At 46.1% G+C, this 20,596-nt stretch overlaps 3 protein-coding genes, 1 long non-coding RNA gene and 6 other non-coding genes across 17 annotated transcripts in view; all 10 read right to left on the bottom strand.

The window, feature by feature from the left end:
* Positions 1–268: 268 nt before the first annotated feature.
* On the bottom strand, positions 269–5,707 carry LOC136936105 (calreticulin-like). The gene is made up of 10 exons (XM_067229843.1): positions 5,665–5,707; positions 5,426–5,545; positions 4,893–4,994; positions 4,572–4,775; positions 3,637–3,731; positions 3,047–3,256; positions 2,690–2,803; positions 2,340–2,483; positions 1,677–1,769; positions 269–1,584 (listed from the first exon to the last, which is right to left on the bottom strand). The coding sequence occupies exons 2-10, from the start codon at positions 5,517–5,519 to the stop codon at positions 1,363–1,365; spliced, it is 1,278 nt and encodes a 425-aa protein (XP_067085944.1). The 5' UTR covers positions 5,520–5,545; positions 5,665–5,707; the 3' UTR covers positions 269–1,362.
* Positions 5,708–6,211: 504 nt separating this feature from the next.
* Positions 6,212–9,700, bottom strand: tor3a (torsin family 3, member A). Its single transcript, XM_067229896.1, has 6 exons — positions 9,442–9,700; positions 9,114–9,236; positions 8,712–8,977; positions 8,035–8,210; positions 7,746–7,870; positions 6,212–7,298 (listed from the first exon to the last, which is right to left on the bottom strand). Exons 1-6 carry the CDS (start codon positions 9,671–9,673, stop codon positions 7,051–7,053), a joined length of 1,170 nt encoding a protein of 389 aa, XP_067085997.1. The 5' UTR covers positions 9,674–9,700; the 3' UTR covers positions 6,212–7,050.
* Positions 9,701–10,482: 782 nt separating this feature from the next.
* LOC136936487 (small nucleolar RNA SNORD47) lies at positions 10,483–10,557 on the bottom strand. The gene has a single exon (XR_010875151.1). It is a non-coding gene; the product is annotated as a small nucleolar RNA SNORD47 (small nucleolar RNA).
* Positions 10,558–10,802: 245 nt separating this feature from the next.
* Positions 10,803–10,866, bottom strand: LOC136936491 (small nucleolar RNA SNORD78). Its single transcript, XR_010875155.1, has one exon. It is a non-coding gene; the product is annotated as a small nucleolar RNA SNORD78 (small nucleolar RNA).
* Positions 10,867–11,584: 718 nt separating this feature from the next.
* Positions 11,585–13,612, bottom strand: LOC136936310 (uncharacterized). 2 transcript variants are annotated; one of them, XR_010875049.1, is made up of 6 exons: positions 13,502–13,612; positions 12,922–12,970; positions 12,691–12,739; positions 12,389–12,431; positions 11,925–12,205; positions 11,585–11,796 (listed from the first exon to the last, which is right to left on the bottom strand). It is a non-coding gene; the product is annotated as an uncharacterized lncRNA (long non-coding RNA). The 2 variants fall into 2 exon arrangements; XR_010875048.1 differs by lacking the exon at positions 13,502–13,612 and having other exon boundaries at positions 12,922–13,278.
* Positions 12,035–12,119, bottom strand: LOC136936489 (small nucleolar RNA snR60/Z15/Z230/Z193/J17). Its single transcript, XR_010875153.1, has one exon. It is a non-coding gene; the product is annotated as a small nucleolar RNA snR60/Z15/Z230/Z193/J17 (small nucleolar RNA).
* On the bottom strand, positions 12,273–12,351 carry LOC136936481 (small nucleolar RNA SNORD79). The gene has a single exon (XR_010875146.1). It is a non-coding gene; the product is annotated as a small nucleolar RNA SNORD79 (small nucleolar RNA).
* On the bottom strand, positions 12,808–12,873 carry LOC136936492 (small nucleolar RNA SNORD75). Its single transcript, XR_010875156.1, has one exon. It is a non-coding gene; the product is annotated as a small nucleolar RNA SNORD75 (small nucleolar RNA).
* Positions 13,041–13,119, bottom strand: LOC136936488 (small nucleolar RNA SNORD74). Its single transcript, XR_010875152.1, has one exon. It is a non-coding gene; the product is annotated as a small nucleolar RNA SNORD74 (small nucleolar RNA).
* A 1,421-nt stretch (positions 13,613–15,033) lies between the features above and the next one.
* The window catches only part of osbpl9 (oxysterol binding protein-like 9), a 28,036-nt gene continuing 22,473 nt past the window's right edge, over positions 15,034–20,596 (bottom strand). For all 7 annotated transcript variants that reach the window (XM_067230015.1, XM_067230016.1, XM_067230014.1 and 4 more), the window contains 12 exons: positions 20,224–20,333; positions 20,000–20,118; positions 19,816–19,901; positions 19,199–19,376; positions 18,942–19,026; positions 18,521–18,631; positions 18,172–18,235; positions 17,947–18,087; positions 17,722–17,800; positions 17,501–17,592; positions 17,179–17,314; positions 15,034–16,104 (listed from right to left, as the gene is read on the bottom strand). In XM_067230015.1, the coding sequence (XP_067086116.1) occupies positions 16,030–16,104; positions 17,179–17,314; positions 17,501–17,592; positions 17,722–17,800; positions 17,947–18,087; positions 18,172–18,235; positions 18,521–18,631; positions 18,942–19,026; positions 19,199–19,376; positions 19,816–19,901; positions 20,000–20,118; positions 20,224–20,333 (1,276 nt within the window). In that variant the 3' untranslated portion in view covers positions 15,034–16,029. The remainder of the gene's footprint in view (positions 16,105–17,178; positions 17,315–17,500; positions 17,593–17,721; positions 17,801–17,946; positions 18,088–18,171; positions 18,236–18,520; positions 18,632–18,941; positions 19,027–19,198; positions 19,377–19,815; positions 19,902–19,999; positions 20,119–20,223; positions 20,334–20,596) is intronic.

Genomic DNA, 20,596 nt, shown 5'->3' on the forward strand with positions numbered 1-20,596 from the left:
CAAATTGCATCCAGCGCTTATGTTTACTGAATCATCAAGATCCACATAAAACCTGGGTTATATTTAGTCATTTAGCAGACACTTTTATCCAGAGCTATATACTCTATAGATAAAACTTCCAACTTTGCTTTCACTGCACATATTAACAGATTACTTCCCACAGAGGTTCAATACCTACATCCCCTGCTCACATGTTACATGTCATGCATCCATTGAGTGCAATAAACAGACTTTTGTTGTTGACAATAAACAGCCAGACATTTTCCTTTCTTGATTTTAATTGGACAGTAAACCATGTTAGGACGCATCTTTTCCACACACAAAACAATAACATCCTTTCTCATTCAGTACATTGCAGAGTACAAAACAGATCTTTTAAAAGGACCAGCTTCCTGTGGTGAGTTTGGGGCAGGCCTTCAGGGTACAGCAGTGCAGAAACGATGTCATTTGTGATCAGAGGAAGGAGGTTAATTTATCCTGTCAACACAGCAGGACGTCACAACAAACAACATGAGTATATCTACAGCTGGGGTCTTTTCCTCTAAGTATCTTAGATCTCTGTATCCAAAAGTGAGATTGACTGGTGCTTCTAAAACACAGAAAACGTGGATTTTCAAGAAAGGAGAGATATGTTAGATTATAAAGCACAGTGGAGGTAAGTGAGGTGAAGTCTATTATATGAGGAGTCTGCATATTGGGAGACCGATCGTGACAGGAAAGACCAGAAAAATCTCCTTATTGTTCTGCCACAAACATTAGATATTACATTTGGATAGGCATAGGGAAATAGCAGTAGCGACATTTTGTATCGGCAAGGCTTAACGGATTGTTTTTATTTAACATATCAAGAGATACTTAGGTGTCTGGAGGGAAGTGGAGTAGACAACCCTCACATCCAACTGTCACTAAATAAGCAGACAAAAAGAACACAAGATGAGGTACAAGTGAATGAGGAAGATGCTCAGTCAGTAACTTTGCAGTTTGATCAGCGATGACACTTCAGTTTAGTAGCAAAACTGCACCTCTTAACCAAAAACAAATGTGTCCATATTTAATCTGCTTGAGATACCGTTCTCCTGGTCTAGATATCTAAACATTAACAGAATTCCCGTAGTTTGATAATCGCACATGAAAACGGATCAAACTAGTACTGTAGTCTGTAGTCATCGTTCTAGCCCACCTGACTTGTGTAAACCAAAACCGACCCCCCCCCCCCCCACCCCACATAGACAGCTTCACTACATGCTAATGGTCAGCTTCTATCATGAAGGAAAAGTCCAGCCAATCCTGCCTCCATCTTGTTCTACTTGCTCTTAGGAGACACAAAGGCTCCTTCTCAATATGTCCCATCCAACTTGAAGTTTATAACTCATCCTTGAGTTTAGAGTCCGTATCTTCCTCCTCATCCTCCTCCTCCTCTTCCTGCTCCTCGTCTTCCTCCTCCTCCTCCTCTTCCTCCTCGTCCTCCTTTTCTTCCTCCTCCTCGTCTTCCTCCTTCACCTCCTCCTTTCTGGTCTTCTCCTCGTCGTCGCGTTTCTTCCGCTCCTCCTCGTCCTGGCTGTCCTTCATGCTCTTCTCCGAGTCCTGAGAAGGTGTTACGGAGATCAGGTCATGAAAAGGGCATGGAGGAGACTTTGACCTGTGACCCTAGAAGCAGGAAGAGTGTGCATGCTCACCTTCGTTGACCCCCAGGTTTCGTTTCCCACCTCCTCCGCCAGCTGAGGGTCGTTGGTGATGAGGAAGTTGTCAAAGATGGTGCCTGACTTCACCTGTCACACGAAAGAACATGAAACAGATTATATTAGCTAAAAAAAAAAAAAAAAAAAGTTTATTTCATCGCCAGTGACAAAACCACGTTAGATTTGGCATGAGTTAAGAAGTTTAGAGAATCACCAACAAGAACCGAGACATTACTGGAAAGCTATTGACCAAAGCCTTGAGGCCGACGCCGTGAACCAAGCTGGAGCAATGACTCAGGCTTTTGTTTCTCAAAAGCAGAATCCGGTTTATTGTCAAGCAAGTTTACACATAAGAGGAACTTGCTTGGGTAGGTTGGTACATAACAATAAACTTTGTAAGTTGAAAGATAAAGAAAGATTTAAAAGTACTATAAGTAAAAGGAATAAATAGAAAACAAATGTACAATTCAAAATTATTCAAATAAAGAATATTATAAAATGTTACTTAAATAAATGAAGAGTTGTACTGTTTGTGCACTGATGTGCAAATATGGTCAGTATGAGGTTTAAAGGAGGTGTGTCACGTGCGTTAATGTAACACATTAGACGTGTTTCTGAAGCGTGGCTGGGCCAGGGCCGTGCAGGAGCCAGCCAGCCTACCTGCCACAGGTCCAGGCCGATCACACCGATGCTGTCGTATTTGTAGATCTCTGAGTCCGCTGTGTACTCTGGGTTGTCTATCTCTGGGTGGACCCACTTCCCTTTGAAGGCGGGGTTGTCGATTTGTTTGGGCTTCCACTCTCCCTGGAGAAAAGGGATAGTTTTTCACTGTAAGAACGCGTGTATGGAGGGTAGCTATTCACTAGATCAGGCATGACCCAGTGGTTAGTTTGGAGTCAAAATAAGCTTCACTGAGTTCAGATGCTTGGTTCACCACATTCCCAACACTGAGCGCAGAACGGTGATCCTCCAGTGAGGATGAGTGATGGTGCTGCGGAGTGGTGGTCTACCTTGTAGTCGGGGTTGGAGACCATGGGCGGCTCCCACTCCCCGTCCATCTCCTCGTCCCAGTCCTCCGGCTTCTTGGCATCAGGGTCCGGGATGTTCTCAGCCTTGTCCCAGTCCTGCAGAGGGAACATACACACACACGTTTACCAATGACAGTTTCTGTATCATCTATGGAGCAGACATGATGTCTAAAAGCTAAAAGAGCACACTAACCCTATTCCTTTTAGATTTATAGTTAGGTGCAATCCATTATAGCAGTGACTAAAATGCAGTATTTGAAGATGCTGACACCGAAGAACAAACACTGGGAGATGCTGAGTGGGGAGAGAAGCACAGAAAGCGCCTGGATCCAAACGCACCTCTGGCTTTGTGTCCTCGGGGTCGTCGATCCTCTCCTTGTCGTCCCAGTCTGAAGGCTTGGTGGCCTCTGGGTCCTTGATCTTCTTCTGGGGCAGGAGGTCCCAGTCCTCCTCCAGAGAACCAGACTCCACCTTCTTGTTGTCGATCTTCACCTCGTACGTGTTGTCAGGGTTCACCACCAACGTGTACAGGTGAGTGTACTCATCGTCCTGGAGCGCAAGGGACAGAGAGACGACAAACATGTGAGATAGCATGCACGAGAGAGAGAGAGAGAGAGAGAGAGAGAGAGAGAGATAGAGAGAGAGAGGACAGTGAGAGAAAGAGAAATGATATCAGGAAAGCTGTCCATAAGTGTGGTAACCTACAAGATGGAACTGATAATATACCAGGGGAAATTAACAACAAACAAGTATGTTCTGCACCATTTAACTTTGCTGAATTTCCTCACGTGTGAAAAACAAAAGGGACAGTGTGAATAGTTGAGACTAAAGGGATTTCTACTGTTTGCTATAAACACACTGAACTGATGACAGTGAATAAAGAGCCTGTGCGTTGTCAAGGGTTACAGCAGACCTTTGCCTGCGCTCACCTTGCACCTGATGTCTTTGTTAATCAGGTGGTTCTTGCCTTTGTAGTTAAAGATCACGTGAACCTTCTTAGTGCCCGGACCACAGATGTCAGGACCTGGGGTAGACAGACAGGCAGGCAGAGGGAGAGAGAGGAATTCAATCTCAGAAGGCACAAAAAAATTAGAGGTGAAGCATCAATACAACTAGACATCACAACAACTATTAGACAAGATTTGCATCTATACATCAGTCGCTATTACATAGTACATACATGTATATATTGCTATACACAAACGTTGCCCAACCCTGTTCCTGGAGCTATTGTCCTGTCATTTCAGCCCTAGTCACCTGATTCTAATAAACTGACTGGTTGATAAGATAAAATCACTTGGGTAGGAGTGAACCCCTCCAGGATTGCAGCTCTCCAGAAGCAGGCTCGGGCAGTCCTGCTCTACACCATGTAAAGAATGTCACATCTCTCCATTCTTTTCATCAAACCTTTCAAGGTCATCAAGGTGTGCTACAGTCAACTTTAAAAAGACTCCAGACTCTGATATTTACGACCGTCAGGACTTTTTTTTGCGACTTTGTCCCGTGCCCTAGCATGCCCTAGCGACAAAAAAAATAATCTAGCGATTTGCAACAAATCTAGGGACTTTCCGCTACTTTGACAATCTCCGTTTTTGTTGTTCAGCAGCAGAAAAATAACCTGTAACTGATTTGTGAATGACGTTACGTTCTTAAGTGTTGTAGCGTTCCCATTGTTTATAGAAGTAGGCTATGTTACATCTGTAATCGAATTTAGTAGGCCTAAATCTACAGATCTAAAGTTTGACGCAATACATGACGTCATTACATAATCTGGCGACTTTTTGCGATTTTTCAGAGAGCCAATAGCGATATTCTGTGGAGATTTGGGGGGCAACACTGACTAGGAAATGTGGCGGGCACTTACCGAACATGATGTTGTAGGTGGAGTCCCCATGCATGTCCTCCTGATCCAGCTCACCGGGGAACAGCTTGATGTAGCCGCCCCCACAGTCAATGCTCTGCTCGTGTTTGACAGTGAACTGGATGACCAGGGGCTGGTCCTTGTTGCTGAAGGTGTCAAAGCGGGCAGAGGAGGAGTAGAATCGGGCGTCCTGGCTGGTCTGGAGTCCTGACAAGGGGATGACAAGGTTAAGGTGTCGTCCCCAGACCCAAGCCTGCTTCTACATCTCCACCCGTCTCCCCGAGAGATAATCATACGCTTTGACGATCACTGACTTTCACTCACCTTTATCTTTATCTGCATCGCCATAGAACTTCCCGGCGCTCAGGAGAAAGTTCCCGTAGTCCGATTTGTGTTTGGATTCCAACCAGCGGCTCTTCCAGGCATCTGACCACAGATCAATAAATCAAAATACAGAAGGAGATGTCTTGCTTACAAGTAAATATTCTGTCAATCAGAGTGCATCCAGAAGACTGGATGTATGGGCCTTTAGTGGGGTGTGGGTTAGGGGAGAGGATGACGGTTAAGGCTGAGAGCGTGAAGGGAAAGGAGGTGGTATGTAGTAAATTGTGCTAGCACTACACGTTCAAAGATCGATCGGTGTTCTCTATAGTCGGATACATGCTTGCAAACTACTAAATTGCCATCAGATTTGGAAGACGTCTGGACCATGCTTTGCTATACATGCATGCTAGCAAAAAGCTAGCTCTAGCAATGTGATCAAGTGATAAGCTAAATAATATAAAAGTATTTATTTATTCAGAACGAACAATTAGACTTCCATCCAATCTAACATGTGACTTTTGTAGATCACTTACCCCCATCTTCAAATAGTTCACGAAAATATACAGTAGATTCAGCAAGTATTGAGGCGACCGATGCGGCGACCAAAAGCATCGAGAGGGAGGTCATTGTTGCCAGAAAAACAGGCACCCTCGCTGAAAAACGAAGGTTAACAAACTAAGAATTATTTTTGTATATAAATATGGAGAAAAAAATCTCAATGAACTGCAACTACCGGAACAGCAAACTAAAGCAGATACTCTCTAAATCTGACCTCAAATGATAAGGAATCAATCGCCGCTATGTGCTGTAGGAACTCTCCTCTCGCTTCCGAACAGATGGCTGTTTTTCATTGGACAGTAGGTCTAGCAGGGAAAGTGCGTTCGGCCAGCCAATTGCAAAGGCCGAAAATAGAAGCGAACAACTAGTTCAGACCAATAAGAGCAGACCACGCGTTACTTGGTGCACGCCTCGGCTCCGTGCAGCGTCTTGTAACTGAATTGATGTATTTCCAATCTATTTTTCAAAAGTAAGCGTTACATTCACTGGGTGAATCTGACTAAAAGTGCGATTAACTTGAAGTGTATGAAACCAACTGGCTGCCAGACTGAGAATAATTTAATTTTTCTACCCCTAAAATCCAGTTTACGTGTAGGCCTATGGCACGTTTAAAGCCACTGTTCGAAACACAAACGTATAATCAATGAATATGCATTACATTATACATACATTGAACATAACTGAAGCAGTGTTGTGAGTGCTGTGTAATTCACACATTGATAAATACCACACTGTGCCACATTGAATGATAATAAACGAGTGTAATTGAAACAGATAGTGGATTTGAAGGGGATAGCATAGCAAATTATGACACAGATATACAAAGTTAGTCGTTAGCTTGACCAACCAATGCAATGGTCAAAACATTTGGAAATGTAGGATTAACAGACGTAACATCCTCCAGTACAAATAAATTATAATTTACACTAAGATATACAACAATTTAAATTCACATTAATTCATGAGATAAGCCTTTAAAAAGTGGTTAAAATTTTCACATTTTTCTCAAGAAGCTTCCCATCAGTTCAAAATCCTCTTTTAGTACTTAGAGTTATTGCATATCTCATACCTCATTTCATCCAAGTCAGATTAAGTTTCACAATAACATAAAAAGCCCTATTTTTTGTTTAAAGTATTTTTAGCTTCAAACTCAGTCCAAGAAAATAAAGTGCCAAAATAACATGAAATATCCTGCAAGCTACTGTACACTGGAACAACAGTTGACTTAAAACAAAAAACAAAGCGCCTAATGAATGAAAGAGAAGACTTTGTTGGGATGTCAAATCAATGGTGGATTTGACTCCATTCTCCTGGTTTCCTACTGACCATGGGCTTCACAGGTGAGTCCGTGTCCAGGCATCAGGTGCTGGTAGTGGGTGGCAGGTGGGGAGAGATGGCCACACACACCACCATTTTCTCCTTCGGTACAGAAGTACTGTGTCTCTAGCATACACACACAGCTAGCTTCTTGCATCTGACTTTTTTTTATTTTGTTATTGCTGGTTTGTCCAGGGTCCAGGCCGAGAGGCAAAACCTGCCCCCATTGCCAGACCAATCCTCTGCTTCCAAACCAGTCCCCCCTCCCCTGCCCCAAACTCCACTATGGGAGAAAGAAGTTGATCCTTTGGGGGATGGACTTGCAGCCCTGGGCAGAGAACAGCCTCTCCTCCTTGGGCACGTAGAGCATGGCCTTGGCCACCTCATCCAGGGTGCCCTCGTCAGGCTCCAGGCCCCTGGCGGCGTAGGCATCCTGGGCACACAGCTTGACGTGGCGGTACTCCAGAGGCAGGAAGGGGACGAAGAAGTCAATGAGGTGACCGGACATCAGCTCGCTCTGGGCAAAGCCCCCTGGGTAAAAGAAAAGTCCAATGTTTATTTAGCATGTTTAAAAAGGGAGAGGGGGGTCAGATGGCTGAGCGGTTAGGGAATCGGGCTATTAATCAGAAGGTTGCCGGTTTGATTCCTGGCCGTGTAAAATGATTGTGTCCTTGGGCAAGGCACTTCACCCTACTTGCCTCGGGGGAATGTCCCTGTACTTACTGTAAGTCGCTCTGGATAAGAGCGTCTGCTAAATGACTAAATGTAAATGTAAAAACTGCCATGGTTGACCAAAGTGCTGTGCCGTACATAAAAGACAACAACAACAATGTTTTTTATAAGAAGGAATCCTATTTACAAAGCAAACTCCTCCCTGCCTTGTGAAACCACAGACCAAGTAGATGTATTCATTCTGCAGACTCTAGTGGGGTCAAAACACAAAACAAACCGTATTGATTTTAAAACCAGCGCAGTCACCTTGTGACTCCATGGCTTCGTCTCGTAGACGGTGCTCCATGTCCTCCATCCCGATGTCCTCCCGGTTCTGACCAGAATGCCAGAAGTCCAACGCCACATCGTTGATGGTCGATCCACCGATATTACTGCAGACAAGAAACAACATCACAGTCGGTGGGAATCATCACCCTAAACCTAAACATGCTTCGGATCTCAGTTGATGTCTTACGTCAGTCTAACATGGAAAAGGAAGGAGAGAAAATAGGAGGACAGAGATGGACGTCGAGAGAAATGGGAAATTGTGTTTTACCTGAGGAACAGGAAGATAGCCCGGCGGTAGCTGACTCCGTCCACGTTGTCATAGTGATCCATGTAAGGCTTGATGGCGTCTATCAGGCCTGGGTGAAGTTTCTCTGCCTCGTCGAAGATGAACAGCGTCTGTGGACAACGCAGCACCATATCTCTAATAGCCTCTCTCAGCTGGCCCTGTATGAGAGGGGTGGGAGGACTTTAGTTCAAAACATGCACAGTGTACATGAAAAGTAATTTATTGAAATTAATGTGACTAAATGAAAGCATTTTATGGACACTGATGTCAACACTGACCATTATTCGATCTTTTATCTGTTTGCTATCAACCCACAAGAGCCCAATCAGATTGTAAAATCGAGTTTATGGCGTCAGTATGACTTTGAAACACTGCGATTATCCCATAAAAGATTTGAGCACGGGAAGAAGTGGTCACAAGTCTGCAGAAAGCATTCGCAAAAAATGGGTGTCAATTAGGGGTGGGGGAAAAATAGATTTACATTTGAATCGTTTTTTGTAATGTTAATATTATTTTTTATATATATTTAAAATCGAGAGGTACCAAACGATTCCCACACCCAGTGTCAATGCTTGGGCAATATAAATCAAATCAGAGTCTGTGTGTGCATCCAAGTCCAAATCCTATGTCGTCCTCGTGCCAGCTGGCTTGAGCCTCACCTTGTACGTCTCCACCAGTCTGGCGTGTGGAAAGTGGAAGGGGGCGATAAACAAACGCACACATTCGCTCTTCACCCCATCGCGGTACAGGTTGTCAGCTATTATCCTGGCCACAAAGTTCTTCCCTGTACCGGACCAGCCATGGAAGGAGAGGGTCAGGGGCTTGTTAGACTCTGGGTTGTTGATGAATCCCTGGACAGCCTTTAGGACAACGGACTGAGCCAGGTGCTGCCCATGCAGCTTCTGCTGCATGTCCTGAGCCAGACCTGGACACAGAAGGAACGAACATCGTGTCTTAACAGTGCTGTTGGGGAACAGGTCAAAGTCAAACCCGTCCAGCCTAGTCCCTGTGTTGACGAGAACACGGTGTTGCAGGCTAGCAAACACAAGCAGGACTCATACCTGTGATGTTGTTAGTTATCCGACAGTCCCCCGACTCGCAGCACTGTCCCAGACTGCAGTACCACTCTGACAGCAGGCTGATATAGTACTGGGGAACCCCAGACCACAGGTCTCTAGTCGGAACTGCACCGACAGAGAAGACACATTGCCATGTCATTACCCAGCAAGCACAACCCAATATCCAGATAGACTGACCATCGTATATAGGAAATTTCTTTGTAATGAGATGTCCACAACAAAAGACAATGCCTGGTGCGAATAACTATTAATCAGGAATTTCTACAAAATACAGTTAGTCCCACTACTTAAACGAAAAATTGTTACATACCTTGTTGGGTCGTATCATCTTGATTAGGTTGACACTCACCCTCCCATATATTACAATAAATATAATTAAAATAGTACGTCGAAACGTTTGATATCTTATCAAAATGAAAGAGGTCTGCCTTTGCAGAAACAACCCAAACGAAAGGTAATAACGAAAACATCAACATTAGAGATGCTGTTAATATAACGGTTGTCGAAAAAATGGTGGCAGCTGTCTTTAATACTCTGCCCATTTAAGTCTAGGTACCGGCCGACACATCTGCCCAAAAATTGTACATTTCAGCTTCCATTACAGGAAGTTCTACCTCGTCTGCTGGCGTCACATCCTGAACAGCGCAAGAACTGCAGTTAGAGGGATGCCACTAATCCATGATACGTTTATGAAAATATTTACGAACGAACATTTCCAAAGAATAGTGATGGCACTAGCAACGGTTTGTTCTACAATTAGTGTCACATTTTTGTAGTCCTGCACCCTGAAAATTGCTTCATATATCATTTTAACTTAAACACGGCAAAGGAGAAAAGTCGATCAACCTTGTTGCTAGGTAACCAAAAACTACAAGTTTGAAAGCTAGACTGCATAGAAGTTTACAATAAGATTGTATCATAGTAACCACGGCTACATCCTCATGAAAATGCACCTTTGTAACTATGGAAGAAAGTCAAGTTGCTTAGGGATATAACACCATTAGCCAAACCCAGACAAGAGAATTTAGGAAACATCTTTATTAGTAGCTTTAACAAAGAATTACATGTGGTATGTGGCAACAAGCACAGCTTAGCAGTGCTCTTCGTAGAGCAGCATGGATGACAACTAACATTTCAGTGGACAACTCTGCATGTGTTCAGTTCACTGGCATCATCACTGGAGTGACGTGCCACAAACTGATGCCTTCAGACGCGTTTCAAACTCTTGACTCAAGTTGCATGGAAATGTATGACGCCATCAGCATCGTTCCCATAGCGACAGCTCACCTACAAGAGAATCAACGTTAAAAACCTAACATGGAACAACATCTCACGGTTGCAGAACTGGCACAACCTCAGAAATATATGGAACGGTTAAGAGTATAATCAGAAGAATTCATTTGGCAGAATCTTTTCATCACCGGTCTTTAAAGGACCAAGAGGGTCGGTCCATACATGAAACCTTTGTCCCCTCACACTAGGATCTGTGGGGAAGAACTTGCCTCATCATCCATTAATGACTAAACCATGTTGTGTTCAGAGGCACAAGGTTTCTGGATGTCACCATGTCACTGCTGGACCTTGGATTGGCTCAAACCACCTGAGAATGGATGAACATGTTAGAATTAGTTACCAACAGGCTTAAATTGGGAAGTGCTTAAAAAAAAAGGGCACTCAGTAAATTAACTGTCCACAATTTTTATTCAGGTCAGACATTTGTAAAACATCACTGAACCCAATCGAATCAGCCTGTTTGGCATTTGCAACATTCTCACCTTGTTACTCTGGATCAAACCCCTCATCCTTCCAGACCGAACGCAGGGCCTTTCCTACCAATTACAAAAAATAGACAGCGTCAGAGCAAGGACTGTAAAGCTAACAGGTGAACAATTCACTCCTGACCACATCAGTTAGAGCTAATTAACAAGACTCCACAGGTTCGTCAGTGTTTACTTCTCATCACATGGGCCAGAGGGGAGGGGGAGACCAGAGACTAAACGCATCACTGAATCTCTCTAGACTCAACCATGCACACGACAAGGACTCCCCCCAGACTGAGGGAACACAAGGCATCCCAGACCCAACACCTCTGGTCTCAAGAGTTAAGGTCTGAGATCCACACCCGTCTAGACGGTCAGGGAACTCACCAGACAAGCCGCCACCTCCCACGCTTCTGAAAGCAGAGAAACTAAATTACCCAAGTGATATGGAAGAGACTAACCCTTCATGTAGGGACTACAATCTTGATCAGAATGTTTTGCATCCTCAAAGAGATCAGCGACCTGATTCAATAGCATCACGTCAAGACTTTATAAAACATCTCATGTCCATGTAGTTCCTTCTAGAATGTGTCATACCTCAAGCTTCTCAGGAGGCACAGCGGAGGACCAGGCTCAGAAGACCAGGCTCAGAAGACCAGGCTCAGAAGACCAGGCTCAGAAGACCAGGCTCAGAAGACCAGGCTCAGAAGACCAGGCTCAGAAGACCAGGCTCAGAAGACCAGGCTCAGAAGACCAGGCTCAGAAGACCAGGCTCAGAAGACCAGGCTCAGAAGACCAGGCTCAGAAGACCAGGCTCAGAAGACCAGGCTCAGAAGACCAGGCTCAGAAGACCAGGCTCAGAAGACCAGGCTCAGAAGACCAGGCTCAGAAGACCATGTCGGTCGCTTGTATGAAAGAGGATCATGACATGCAGGATGAGTTGGTTTCAAATACAACATCTTAAATTGAGTATTGTCACTGTCAGCTGAACTGGCCATCACCATCAAGCACTCCTCAAAGCTTGGACATTCACCTTTTCAAGTCAGCAGTAAAGTCAGCCTTGAGGTCGTTTCATCTGGCGTTGACAGAAAAAAGGATGTTAGAACCTTTATTCTCGTAAGCACAAGGTCTGGCATCTCAAAGCGGATGCGTCAGATAGGAGCGAAAGACAAATGCTGTTTGTTCTTCATGGTGTATCTGCTGAACTATGCTGTCATCCCTGCATCTGGTCTTTAGGTAAGAGTAAGGTAAGGGTTAGGTAAGCCTGAGAGCAGGTCCTTACCACATGGTGCCCCTTCCCAGGTGAGGTTCCATCTGTGGAAGAGAAGGCAGTGGTTAGTTTAGGTTCAGGAAGGAAAGAGGAGAAGAGAGTTCTCATTTGCACTGAATCAGGAAAACAAAACTCCTCATCCTTTTTCAGAGAGATTCCCATTGTATATAAACAATCATCATTAACAGTGCGCAATCGAAATGCAGTCTGTTCTATCAGGGACTCACCTGCATGTGGGCCAAGATGGAACATGCTGTCAGATCGCTGCATCTGCAAGGAGGACAGAATGGGGATTTAGCCAAGAAATGGACTTAGTCAGTTGGAAGACAACTAGAATGTTGTGCCTCAGAGAAATGCAATTGGTGGTTGCAGATTTCGTCATCCGAAAACGTCAAGAGTAGCAAATAGTGTCATCACCGCAGCACAGGAGTGGCATCCTAAAGTCTAGACAATGTAGGCATAATTTGAAATCACAAGGTAGACTACATTGGGTCTAAGTGTTAAGCATTGGGAAAACTTCTCTAAATACCTTAGTATTCTGCATCTTCATCCTGGAGAAACACTTTGCCTTCATACACCTGGAAAAAAAAAAAAAGTATTTTAGATCTGCCACATGTTCAAGAGACTAGTCAGGTGGATGTGATAAAGCTTCAGTGTAATCAATTCTCAGAAATCACTCCTGTCCACTACTCTTAAATAATCATCCAAAGCTCTCACTTGTGATTTAATATGTTTACACAATTAAACACATTTACAGTACCTGGTGAGACGGTTGAACTCGCAGCGTCAAAATGCAGTTTCAAGTATACCTGCAAAAGACGTCAAATTATTTTAACTTTCAGGTGGTAAATACTGTAAGCAGCAATACAACGTTTGTCCCACGCAATGTCAGAATGGTTGGCGTTTCTTCATTTTAATCAGATGTCCCTACCAACATTTATTTCATCACGTGTGCGTGGGGCAGGCCCTTTACCCTTTGCTAGCAGGCATTCATCCCATTACATCCCATTACGATATCATGCCAAAAGACCAAGAGGCAAGATAAACCCGTTACCTACCGACAGTAAACTAGCTTTAATTGTTAGCTGATCAGACACATTTGAGTCTAAAAGCATGGGCCCCTTTCACAACACGTGGAAGGGGCCTGCTAGTTACTGTAGCTAACCTAGCTAAAATGCACAGCTATTTAGTCAATCGCACACTTTCAGAAGTATTTATCCCAACTACAGTTGATTGCTAAACAAAGTCAACAGAATACATTTTCAGAATGGTTCTATAGTACACACTTTCAGAAAACAACTTGGCTAGCTCAAATACGAAAAGTTGTCAAGTAGTCGTACCTCACGAAGTTCCACAGGATTGAGACCGATGGAAGACGATGACGCTGGTTTTATAAAGCTGTCCTCGCAATGGCAGCTGGGAACAAAAATCGTATCTTTGAGGCTGATCCGAGACTCAGTATGCATAGACCGGATTGGCGGAGACAACTTGTGGCCACACTCTTCCTTGTCCGTTACCCAATGGAATAAAGGCCCTCATAGAAAGCGATTATAGTGCTGCATGTTTCTAATGAGTCAGGAATTAACGCAACTGTAAAAACTATATATATATTCTACTGGTTTATCATATACTATAACGGAAAATAAAATACAAAAAATGATACTCTATTGTAAACAACGAACATTACAATACAGGCCGGCAGTTGGGGCTGTGTTCGGTGGTAAGGTCGCTCTGGATAAGAGGTCTGCTAAATGACTAAATGACTAAATGTAAGGTGGGTTTGCCACCTCATCTTTTCTGTGTGGAGTTTGCATGTTGTTCTTCAATAGTCATCGTGAACTTAAATACCGCAAACTTTCAGACGACTGTGGTAAACTCATGATTTAATATTATGCATCAATAAACATGGAGATTTGATACAATCAATGGTTATGATTCAAAGAAATAAAAAATACATTTTTGTTTTGATTGCTCTGTTATGAAGCGATACTGAGTGATACTGAAATGTATGGCAAGGCCTCAATTCAATATTAATTTACAAAGACATAACATGGAAAATAAATGGCTTTTGTGTTTGTAATCTCAGCAATGTCTCCGTATTTCAGAACATGTTTAATTGAGACATAGAATGCGGAATTCAACTGTTACAATTCTGTTTATAGTGAACATGACATTTTTATGAGAGGCAATCATTGTGTGCATTTATTCGCCAGGAATATGCCATTTTATCAGTACAAAGGGGTTCTCTAACCCCCCCCCCCCCCCATTACATCATCATGGTCCTGCCCAAACAAAACCAATGTATGTTTATCTATTTTACGTAATCTTGCATATTACTGATAAAAGGATTTCCGGAAAAAGGAGAAAATTACTATATCTGACATAGTTTGACCCCAACAAACATAATAGGTCAATCTTTCACATTCTCCATCCACTACTACATCTCATTTTGGTTCATACACTCAAAATGAAAAAAAAAAAAAATATTTCAGGAACTATTCGCAAACAGTTTATTTAGAATAGAGGATGTTGACGGGCAAATGAGAAGTCAAGAGAGAAACGTTTCCGAAGGCAGACATAGTAGGTTTGACCAGCGTACTGTGTTATTCCTACTGAATGACACCACTGGAGCAAAGCGAACCAGCACACAGCACATTGGACCATCCTGGACTCCTGTAGCAGCATCCTATTTATCAAGCCCCCTTTAACGCTCCTTTGCTTCGTAACCCAACGATCGTGAGAAAGAACAAATAAACAATCGTTCTGTTCAAACACGCCACAGAAGAGGAGGGTGTTCGACAAAATGGAGCCCCCCCCCCTCACCACACCCTGGACCCCGCCCCCCCACCACACCCTGGACCCCCCACCCTGGATCCGCTCAATCCCAGGATCCCTCCCCTTTACTCGTGTCCGCTTCCTTCCTCTCCCTGATGAGGAGGAGAGAGGACCACAGGGCGCACAAGGGAAGGAAGGAACGTTCTAGAATGGAACGGTGGAATGCAGCCTTTTTCTTCTGGTCCTTCATTACACACACACACACACACACAAAGTTGGCGGGGTAACTTATAGTAGGGTGACGGGGAAACAGAACGTCACAGGGAGATCAAATCATTCCTGACGCCATCAATTAGAGTTCACTCTCCCAAATGTCAAAGCTATTGCCTGAAAAGAAACGGGAGCTAGGAAGGAAAATAAAAAAGGAGAATATATCTATATATATATTCATCATCATATGTTATCTATATATAAACAACGGTTGTAGCTAGTTGTAGGCAAGCCAGGTCCCCCGCCCCCCTCCTGTTTGTGATTCCGTGTCCACCGTAAGGCAGTCGAACCCTGGGAGGAACAGCATCCCTTCCATCAGTCTCCAGTTTCCCTGAGATGTAGAACGCTGTTAGGATTGTTTGTTAGTCGAGGTTCGTTCAAACTGAACATCCCCCCTTCTCCTCCGTCCAGAGGGTTCGTGCTGTGAGAGTGACTAGGCAGGATGTGTTGGAGCCCTGGGGGCAGGAACAGCAGGAAGACAGAGAGAACGACTTCTTCTCTGTAAGTTGTTGACTAGTTGTCCATGTTGAAGGGGGCAGGAGGAGAGGGGGGGTGGATGTGAGGGTTGCGTGGGAGGGGGGGTGTCAAACAGTTATTTTTCACCGTTGAACGTTTCTCTTGATTTCATTCACTTTTTTTTTCTTCTTTTTTTTCTAACTTCAAAAATGCAAAGCCGTTTACATGTTGGATCAGTCATTCATTCCAAGGCTTGGATAAGAAGTGGTTTGCAAAAGAGTTCTTATGAAGACTCAGTGGTGCGTGTATGTGTGTATGTCTGCGTGTGTGTGAATATGTGTGAGTGTGTGTGTGTGTGTGTGTGAGCTCAGTGCCTCTGGGAGGATATTCTCTTCAGAAGGGGATCGTCGTAGACCCAGCACTCTCCATCCTCGTGGAACAACTGCAGAGAAACACAAGCATCACCTATGTTAACTACAACCCTCCATCAGAACAGACAAACCTGACTCCTCATCTACAAACGTGCTCAACTGAAAGGCCTGCTTGTAAGACATCCGCTCACTGTTTACATCACTGATAAACATCTGTAAACAGGAGAAAGTAATCCAGGCTGCTCCTGTAAGGCAGCCCTGTTGTCCTGGGTTAAGATAAGGCAGCCCTGTTGTCCTGGGTTAAGATAAGGCAGCCCTGTTGTCCTGGGTCAAGATAAGGCAGCCCTGTTGTCCTGGGTCAAGATAAGGCAGCCCTGTTGTCCTGGGTCAAGATAAGGCAGCCCTGTTGTCCTGGGTTAAGATAAGGCAGCCCTGTTGTCCTGGGTTAAGATAAGGCAGCCCTGTTGTCCTGGGTTAAGATAAGGCAGCACTGTTGTCCTGGGTCAAGATAAGGCAGCCCTGTTGTCCTGGGTTAAGATAAGGCAGCCCTGTTGTCCTGGGTTAAGAGGACACATGGCTTCCTTTCCCACAGCAGCCTGGGGTCTGGGGAAGTGAGGCAGCCTGGGGTCTGGGGAAGTGAGGCAGCCTGGGGTCTGGGGAAGTGAGGCAGCCTGGGGTCTGGGGAAGTGAGGCAGCCTGGGGTCTGGGGAAGTGAGGCAGCCTGGGGAAGTGAGGCAGCCTGGGGAAGTGAGGCAGCCTGGGGAAGTGAGGCAGCCTGGGGAAGTGAGGCAGCCTGGGGTCTGGGGAAGTGAGGCAGCCTGGGGTCTGGGGAAGTGAGGCAGCCTGGGGAAGTGAGGCAGCCTGGGGTCTGGGGAAGTGAGGCAGCCTGGGGTCTGGGGAAGTGAGGCAGCCTGGGGTCTGGGGAAGTGAGGCAGCCTGGGGTCTGGGGAAGTGAGGCAGCCTGGGGTCTGGGGAAGTGAGGCAGCCTGGGGTCTGGGGAAGTGAGGCAGCCTGGGGTCTGGGGAAGTGAGGCAGCCTGGGGTCTGGGGAAGTGAGGCAGCCTGGGGAAGTGAGGCAGCCTGGGGAAGTGAGGCAGCCTGGGGAAGTGAGGCAGCCTGGGGTCTGGGGAAGTGAGGCAGACTCACCCTGGTCTCCCACTGCTGCTCGTTCTCCTTCCTCTCACGGGCTTCCCCCCTCTGTCTCTCCTCCAGGCTGTGCTTGGCTTCCGTCGCCGCGTCGATGTCCTTCAGCTTCAGGTTCAAGGTCACGTCCTTCCACATGCTGAGGGGTCAGAGGGCAGGGGTCAAGGTCAGGTATATCGGTGACTGGCTACCTCAAAGCACTGTCAGCACAGTGTGTGTGTTCTATGGCGGACAGGTGAGGTGGGCGGACAGGTGAGGTGGGCGAACGGGGGTCACGTCCGAAAACAGCCTATGAGGATGAAGCTTGTTCTTCTTCTGTCCTCACCTGCGAGACTCGTACACCAGCTGGTCCTCCAGCTTCCGCACCTTCTTCTTGATGAGGCCCATCTTCTTAGTGTCGATGAACAAGGAGTTCTCCTGGAGGGCAAAGGTCAGAGGTTACAAAGCCAGCATTTAACCTCAGGCTCTTCGGGGTAAGTCGAGACAAAACCCAGACATTCAGGTTGAGAATTATTATTATTTTGGACTGTTGTGAACGTAGCTCACCCCAGACGCCCACTTGGCGTACATGACTCCGTTCCACTCTCCCTCGATGGAGCAGAACGACTTCTTTTCGTTAGGGGGGCTGTTCACAACGACACACAAACAATCTCAACACACGACAACGCAACACTACACAACATCACATCCCCCGCGCCCATCGTTAGGGACAACCCTCCGAACTGATGTCCTCTGGACTGGGTGTGAAGACAGGGCCGCGTCAACACTTACAAGATCTCGGCGGTGATCCTGTGCTTCTTGCCTCCGTAGAAGGGCTTGGTGTGGAACACGATGCTGGCGCTGTAGCCTGTCTTGGAACAGGAGATGTTGCATTCTCCTCCTAGCTCCACCCAGGGCACAGTCAGGATGGACCTGAGGGAGGGACAGGGGTCAAGATTAGACACACTCGAGTCAGACATGTATATTTGTAGGGTTATTGTTGTAGACACCTCATACCTGCCATAGCCATTGGGGAAGGTGAGGATGTAGTGTTCGTCATGTTCCAAACAAGACACACAGCCTGAAACGCACACACACACACACGAGTATTAACAATTATTCCAACAATAAATATTTCCTTTGTTTCCCGTGCTATAAATCCTTCTTTTTTCCCCTCCTCTACAAAGGCATCTTAACCCGGCTGTACCAAAGTGCTTTCCATTAATAGAGTTCAAGCAGCCCTTTTCCAACCGCGCCACCATTACCACGTCATAGAGACAACCCCAGGGTAATGAGTAGCTGCTAGGACAGTATCAGCCTAACCCTGGCATCCTCTCCTCACAGCGCCTCTCTCTCTCTCGCTCACCCTGCCCGATGTTGTGGACTCCGATGGACATTCCCAGGAACTTGGACTTGGTCCAGATGTGGGCGTTGAACTGGATCTTCTTACTACAACATTCTGCGTAGAATGCAGATACTGTGGATGGAAATGCAGGATTGTTTAGTAAAGTGCACCTGCAGAGAGACCAGGAGTCAGGTGGCTGAGCGGTGAGGGAGTTGGGCTAGTAATCCGAAGGTTCCCAGTTCGATTCCCGGTCATGCCAGATGACGTTGTGTCCTTGGGCAAGGCACTTCATCCTACTTGCCTCGGGGGAATGTCCCTGTACTTACTGTAAGTCGCTCTGGATAAGAGCGTCTGCTAAATGACTAAATGTAAATGTAAAGTATTTGGGGGGTGGGGGTGCTTATTCTGTGTGTGTGTGTGTGTGTGAGAGAGACACACTCACTCGGGGGGTGATGAGAGACCTGCTCTGCTACAAAACACACACTGTTGGCTGAGGACCAGGGAACTGGGCCTTCTGATACTGGCTCCTAGAGGAGAGGAGTTGAGAGGATGAGTGATATGCATGTGAAAACAGAACCAACAGATATTACAGCACAACTTTCTCCACATCCACAGGACGCTGTTTGAACTGTGTGAAGGTGCTTGTTTGTGTGTGTGTGTGTGTGTGTGTGTGTGTGTGTGTGTGTGTGTGTGTGGTACCGTTGGCGCGGGCTCGCTGCCCTCGCAGGGCAGGTCCCAGTGACAGAGGAACACCTCTCCTAGGATGGGGTTGTAGGGCTTCTTGGCCACAGAGCCCTTCCTGCCTGCATGGAAGGCTGACAGGTACCACTTCACCACCTGCACCATGCGGTCCCTGGCATCCTCCTGCTCCGCGATGCTGGGGGGGGAGGGAGGATAGTGGGAGTCAGGTGGCTGAGCGGTTAGGGAATCGGGCTAGTAATCAGAAGGTTGCTGGTTCGATTCCCGGTCGTGTAAAATGACGTTGTGTCCTTGGGCAAGGCACTTCACCCTACTTGCCTCGGGGGGAATGTCCCTGTACTTACTGTAAGTCGCTCTGGATAAGAGCGTCTGATAAATGACTAAATGTAACCAAGACAGGGTCACCGAACAGCTGGCGTCAGCCGCTGTGAAGCTGCTGACTGACAAAAATCCTTCTTCTGGGATTGAAGTCATTTGTGTTTTAAGCGACTGTGACTGATCTAGGGCTACTAGAAAACCGTTCAAAAACAAATGAAAACTAAAGAAAACTGTATTTGGAAAAAAGTTTGTGATGTAAATTTATACGATTATTCTTTTCATGACAGAGTTAAACTCACCTGACAAACAAATCCGGGTGGGCAAAGAAGTCAGCGTACATCTCTAACAAAGACCTCCTCTCCAGGATGAAGGTGGGGAGGACCACCTGCAGAGAGACCACACAGACACATCCAGACCAGCTCCTCCAGCACTCCACAGAGAGAGGGTGTGTGTGTGTGTGTGAGCGAGCGTTGTGTGCGTTACCTTGGTGAGGTCCATGCCCAGGCGGACCTGTGACAGCAGGTGCATGATGACGCTCTTGTGCTCCTCCACAGACTCCCCCTCCCCCTCATCATCTGGGTCATCATGGCTGTCAAACTGGTCTGAGGACAACACACACACACACACACACACATCAGAATGTTCTTCAGAGATAGCAAAACAGAAAAGAAAACATCTGTGTGTGTGTGTGTGTGTGTGTGTTGGACCTGCGTCAGTGGTGCCGTTAGACATGGAGGAACTGAGGGACTCATTGGTGTCTGGTCGCTTCAGGTTCCCAGAATCATCGTGTCCCAACGCACCAGGATGCCTGGAGGGACTGAGAGAGAGGGAGAGACAGAGCGACAGAGAGAGAGACAGAGAGAGACAGAGAGAGAGACAGAGAGGAGGAGACAGAGCGAGACAGAGAGAGAGACAGAGAGAGAGACAGAGCGAGAGACAGAGCGAGAGACAGAGCGAGAGACAGAGCGAGAGACAGAGCGAGAGACAGAGAGACAGAGAGAGAGACAGAGCGAGAGACAGAGCGAGAGACAGAGCGAGAGACAGAGAGAGAGACAGAGCGAGAGACAGAGCGAGAGACAG

This window comes from Osmerus mordax, chromosome 26 (genome assembly GCF_038355195.1).
Source record: "Osmerus mordax isolate fOsmMor3 chromosome 26, fOsmMor3.pri, whole genome shotgun sequence".
Lineage (NCBI taxonomy): Eukaryota > Metazoa > Chordata > Actinopteri > Osmeriformes > Osmeridae > Osmerus > Osmerus mordax.

What these genes read in the sequence shown, in the direction of transcription:
- LOC136936105 (XM_067229843.1), bottom strand. Translation starts at nt 5,519, where the DNA reads ATGACCTCCCTCTCGATGCTTTTGGTCGCCGCATCGGTCGCCTCAATA. An exon ending in TGAACTATTTGAAGATGGGG is followed by an intron (nt 4,995 to 5,425) that starts GTAAGTGATCTA and finishes ATCTGTGGTCAG; the next exon opens with ATGCCTGGAAGAGCCGCTGG. An exon ending in CCGAGGACACAAAGCCAGAG is followed by an intron (nt 2,804 to 3,046) that starts GTGCGTTTGGAT and finishes TTCCCTCTGCAG; the next exon opens with GACTGGGACAAGGCTGAGAA.
- tor3a (XM_067229896.1), bottom strand. Translation starts at nt 9,673, where the DNA reads ATGGGCAGAGTATTAAAGACAGCTGCCACCATTTTTTCGACAACCGTT. An exon ending in GATAACTAACAACATCACAG is followed by an intron (nt 8,978 to 9,113) that starts GTATGAGTCCTG and finishes TTCTGTGTCCAG; the next exon opens with GTCTGGCTCAGGACATGCAG. An exon ending in GCTATCTTCCTGTTCCTCAG is followed by an intron (nt 7,871 to 8,034) that starts GTAAAACACAAT and finishes TCTTGTCTGCAG; the next exon opens with TAATATCGGTGGATCGACCA.